The following is a 3,846-nucleotide window of genomic DNA, read 5'->3' on the forward strand; positions in this document are numbered from 1 at the left end:
TGTGTGTGTGTGTGTGTGTGTACAAGCATGCGTATGCAGCAATACTAAGCAGCAGGAGCAGGCTGACAGGCAAACAGCAGGGCAGGAGGAAGTTGTAAAAGTGAAGGCAGCAGAGGAGAAGTAGGAGGTGGAACAGGAGGTGGAGGAGGAGGTAGCAGCCAAGTAAGACGTTCTTGTCATGTAAAAGCGAACCACTTAAACGATGCCATAATAATATGATGATGATGATGATGATGATAATACTCGTAATTCAAACAAACAAATAGGAGAAGAAAACAATCGATGAATAAAATTAAAAACAAAATAGAAATCATTAAATTAATAAATATAAGAACTGAAGAAAGAATCAGGAAGAAAACCGGACTATTTGACGGACGTAAAACAAGTAAAACAAGACTGAGTGACATCAACGAATACTTATAAGAACTCAAAACAAATCTTCGGCAGACACTGGAGTGAAGGTCGCTTTAACTGCGTGTCGTCACTGTCTTGTTTTTTTGCTTTTATTTTTTATTTCTGCTTTTTTTAAAAATTTGGCTTCGGTCCCCATTCGAAACACACACACACATTTACACACTCGTAGACACGCGTATACATATGAGTGCATGACGAGAATGGGGGCTAGTTCCTCAATGGACACTTCACGTGTCATACACCTGGAGTTGGATGGCCGAAAGGAGAAGGTAAGGGGCAGCTTTTATACATTTGATTTGTTGCTGCTGCTGTTTGATATTTTGTTGTTATTGTTGTTGTTGATCTTCTTCTTGAATAAAGGAAATAACTTGTTGTCCTTGAAAAAAAAAAGTAATAATAACGATCTCATACACAACAACTTGCCGGAAAAAAAAATAATGCAAATACAAGAGAAAGTGATTTAGCTGCGACCCCAGATGAGCACTTAAGGAGCAATCTTCGGCTCCAAAAGTCGAGGCCTTATCCAGTGTCACAGATTCTTTTTCATATTGTTGATGATAATAATGATTGCGGTGACGTTTTTTGTTGCTATTTAACACCAGGCGTCGTAGGTAGCTGATTACTCTTCATTTCAGTACCATAATGCACACCCACATGGCTCACTTGCTACTTTAAATCTTTAGTTTTTAATGGCAAATTAACTTCATATCATATTAAATCAACAACCAAGTAGATTAGAAATAACCTAGCGGACAATTTTGCTCATACATACGTACACGCACGCACACATATATACACAAATATTCGTGTGTGTATATGTCTTGCTATCTCACTCTGTCTGTCTATCTATCTCTGTGTCTTTCTCCCCCTCTCTCTCTCTACACACACACGCACACACACACACATATATATATAAATATAAGCATACACATACATATACAAGCATATACATGGTACATTCCAGAGGCTTTTAGATTTTTTCAAAAGAAACGTGGCATTAGGGAAGATGAAGGCAGTTTTGATATTCATATCAAACCATATCAAACCATATCAAACCATATCAAACCATATTTTAGACTGGTGCTTTGTCCTGGTGCAAGTGCTATCCACCCAAGTGGAAGAGCTCTATTTGCGCTGATATTGTCTCTTGAACTCCCTCAAAAACTCCACGAACTATTCTTTGTTGACCAACAGGCAAGAGGAAAGCCAGTGGATGTACATGATGCCCTTGCTGTCAAAAAAAAAAAAAAAAAGGGATCATCACGTCCCCTTCCAGTGGGCTTGCTTTACCTGGCCTTTTATGCCAGCTAAAAACAGTTGATTGGTTCATACAAGTTAATCCATTACCACAGTCTGGAATATTTCATAAATTTCTGTAGCGATTTTGCCCAGTTTAACGCAAAACTTTATTGCATAACTAATTTCCCAATCGTTTTCACGTCCTGATTGCATTCTGCAAACTTGTCAGCTGTGACAATTGTGGCTAAGTAGAGTCCAAAGTGCTGTTACAGCCGTCTCCTTTAATCTAAAACAAAACTTGGCAGGTCAACTTTCTAGATGTATAGTTATAATACACTAAAATTGCAATAATCTAGGACTGTTACAACTGCCTCATATAAAAAAAAGTTTCAAAACTTCTGGAATGCATCCCGTATACATATATACATACTTGTATATATGTGGGTGCATGCAGGTATTACGCGTGTGTGTGTGTGTGTGTGAGTGAGTAAGTGAGTGAGCGCGCGCGTGTGTAGAAACTTTAAATTTTTATTTTCTAGCGAAAATTCCATTCTCCCATGCAATCTTTCTGGAAATTCACAACCGTGAAATTAGTAACCGTATGATCAAAGGCAATGGCCATTCCATCTTTTTAATCTTAGTGAATCTTAACTGACTGTACACTCTCTAACGAACTAATGTGTTATATCTATCTATCTATCTATCTATCTATCTATCTATCTATCTATCTATCTATCTATACATACATACATACATACATACATACATACATACATACATACATACATACACATAGATGCTAGAAGCCCTTCAACTTGCTAAAGTTCCGGTGAGAATAGTCAAAGCCATAGCTAACCTGACTTCGTCGTGGGCCACCATCTTGAAATTAAACACAAGGAGTGACTGTATTATCACCAATAGAATACAGTATCGCAAAGGCATATTTCTAGGAGACAGATAGTAATGATAACGAATGCCCTGATGCAGTAACAAGCAGTGACTCTCAACGCCCTGATGCAGCATCAGGCATTTTAATTGATTGGAAGTGTTATGTACAGTGATTTTTCTTGGTATAAAAAGATGAGCTACAGCAAATATTCTGCTCAATACCACAGATTTGCTTGTCAATTACTTAACCTTAACTAGTTGAGCATGTCCCTTAGTGATTGACGTTATGTGCATCTCTGATCATGAGCAGAGGTAGTGGGGGAGCATCATGGCCATGTGTTGAGAGGAATTCTTTGGGGTTTGGATAATTCACCTTTGAAAACATGGGTATTTTATTCAACATCCTTAAACAACCCTTAGTCAGATTTCTTTTAAGCAAGATGGGCTACTCGACCTGAAAAAAATTCTAACTGGGCCCCACCTGCAAGGTCATGCGCTGTTAGTCTTGATATGAGATCACCATGTCGCGCATGTATGTTTGTGATGCATGTGCCTAGTGTACCCTTATCAGACAAGTAGCCATGATGGGTATACTGGGCTTCGTATATTTGTACCCCATTGTCACTTTGATGACACACACTGCTCTCTCACTCAATAATAATAATAATGATAATAAGTGAGAGTATTGAGAGCAGAAAAAAAGGGAAAACAAAGAAAGAAGAACAAAAAGGACATGAAGAAGAATTACGCAAGAAGAGACTACACAATCAATTCCTTGTAGCCACAACAGAAGTTGCTGGAAAAAATAGGTGAGATTGGCTGATGAAAGGAAACCTAGCAAAAAAGATCGGAAACACTATAACTGGCAGCGCAGGTCCAAGCTTTGGCCAGGAACTGGGGGGGTCAACCTGAGGAATGAGCAAGTGTCCCCACTGTGCCGCATCTGCAATAGAGTGGATGGAGCCATTGCTCATATCACGAAGGAATGCCCTAGACTTGCCCCAAACCACTACAAGTTGTAGCGACACGACCAGGTAGCGAAAGTGCTACATTGGAAACTGTGCGAAAAGTGGGGGCTAGAGAGAGGCAAGACGTGGAATGAGTACAGAGCGCAGAGAGGGGTGGAGTCGGAGATTAGCAAAATAGTCTGGGATTTCCCAATCCAAACAGATCAGGTGCTAGAGCATAACAGCCCGGACGTAGTGGTGGAAGACAAGGTGCACGAGATGTGCTGTGTAGTTGATGTTGGATGCGCCTTTGACCCACGAATAGCCAAGATGGAAGGCGGAAAATTAGATAGATACA

General features: G+C 39.7%; 1 protein-coding gene across 1 annotated transcript in view; it reads left to right on the forward strand.

Annotated features, from left to right (window-relative positions):
* The first annotated feature begins 111 nt into the window (after nucleotides 1-111).
* The window catches only part of LOC106878801 (high affinity cGMP-specific 3',5'-cyclic phosphodiesterase 9A), a 63,588-nt gene continuing 59,853 nt past the window's right edge, over nucleotides 112-3,846 (forward strand). Inside the window, exon 1 of the mRNA XM_052975039.1 lies at nucleotides 112-683. Within this exon, the coding sequence (XP_052830999.1) occupies nucleotides 606-683 (78 nt within the window). The 5' untranslated portion in view covers nucleotides 112-605. The remainder of the gene's footprint in view (nucleotides 684-3,846) is intronic.

The sequence above is a fragment of the Octopus bimaculoides genome, chromosome 20 (genome assembly GCF_001194135.2).
Source record: "Octopus bimaculoides isolate UCB-OBI-ISO-001 chromosome 20, ASM119413v2, whole genome shotgun sequence".
NCBI classification, from domain to species: Eukaryota; Metazoa; Mollusca; class Cephalopoda; order Octopoda; family Octopodidae; genus Octopus; species Octopus bimaculoides.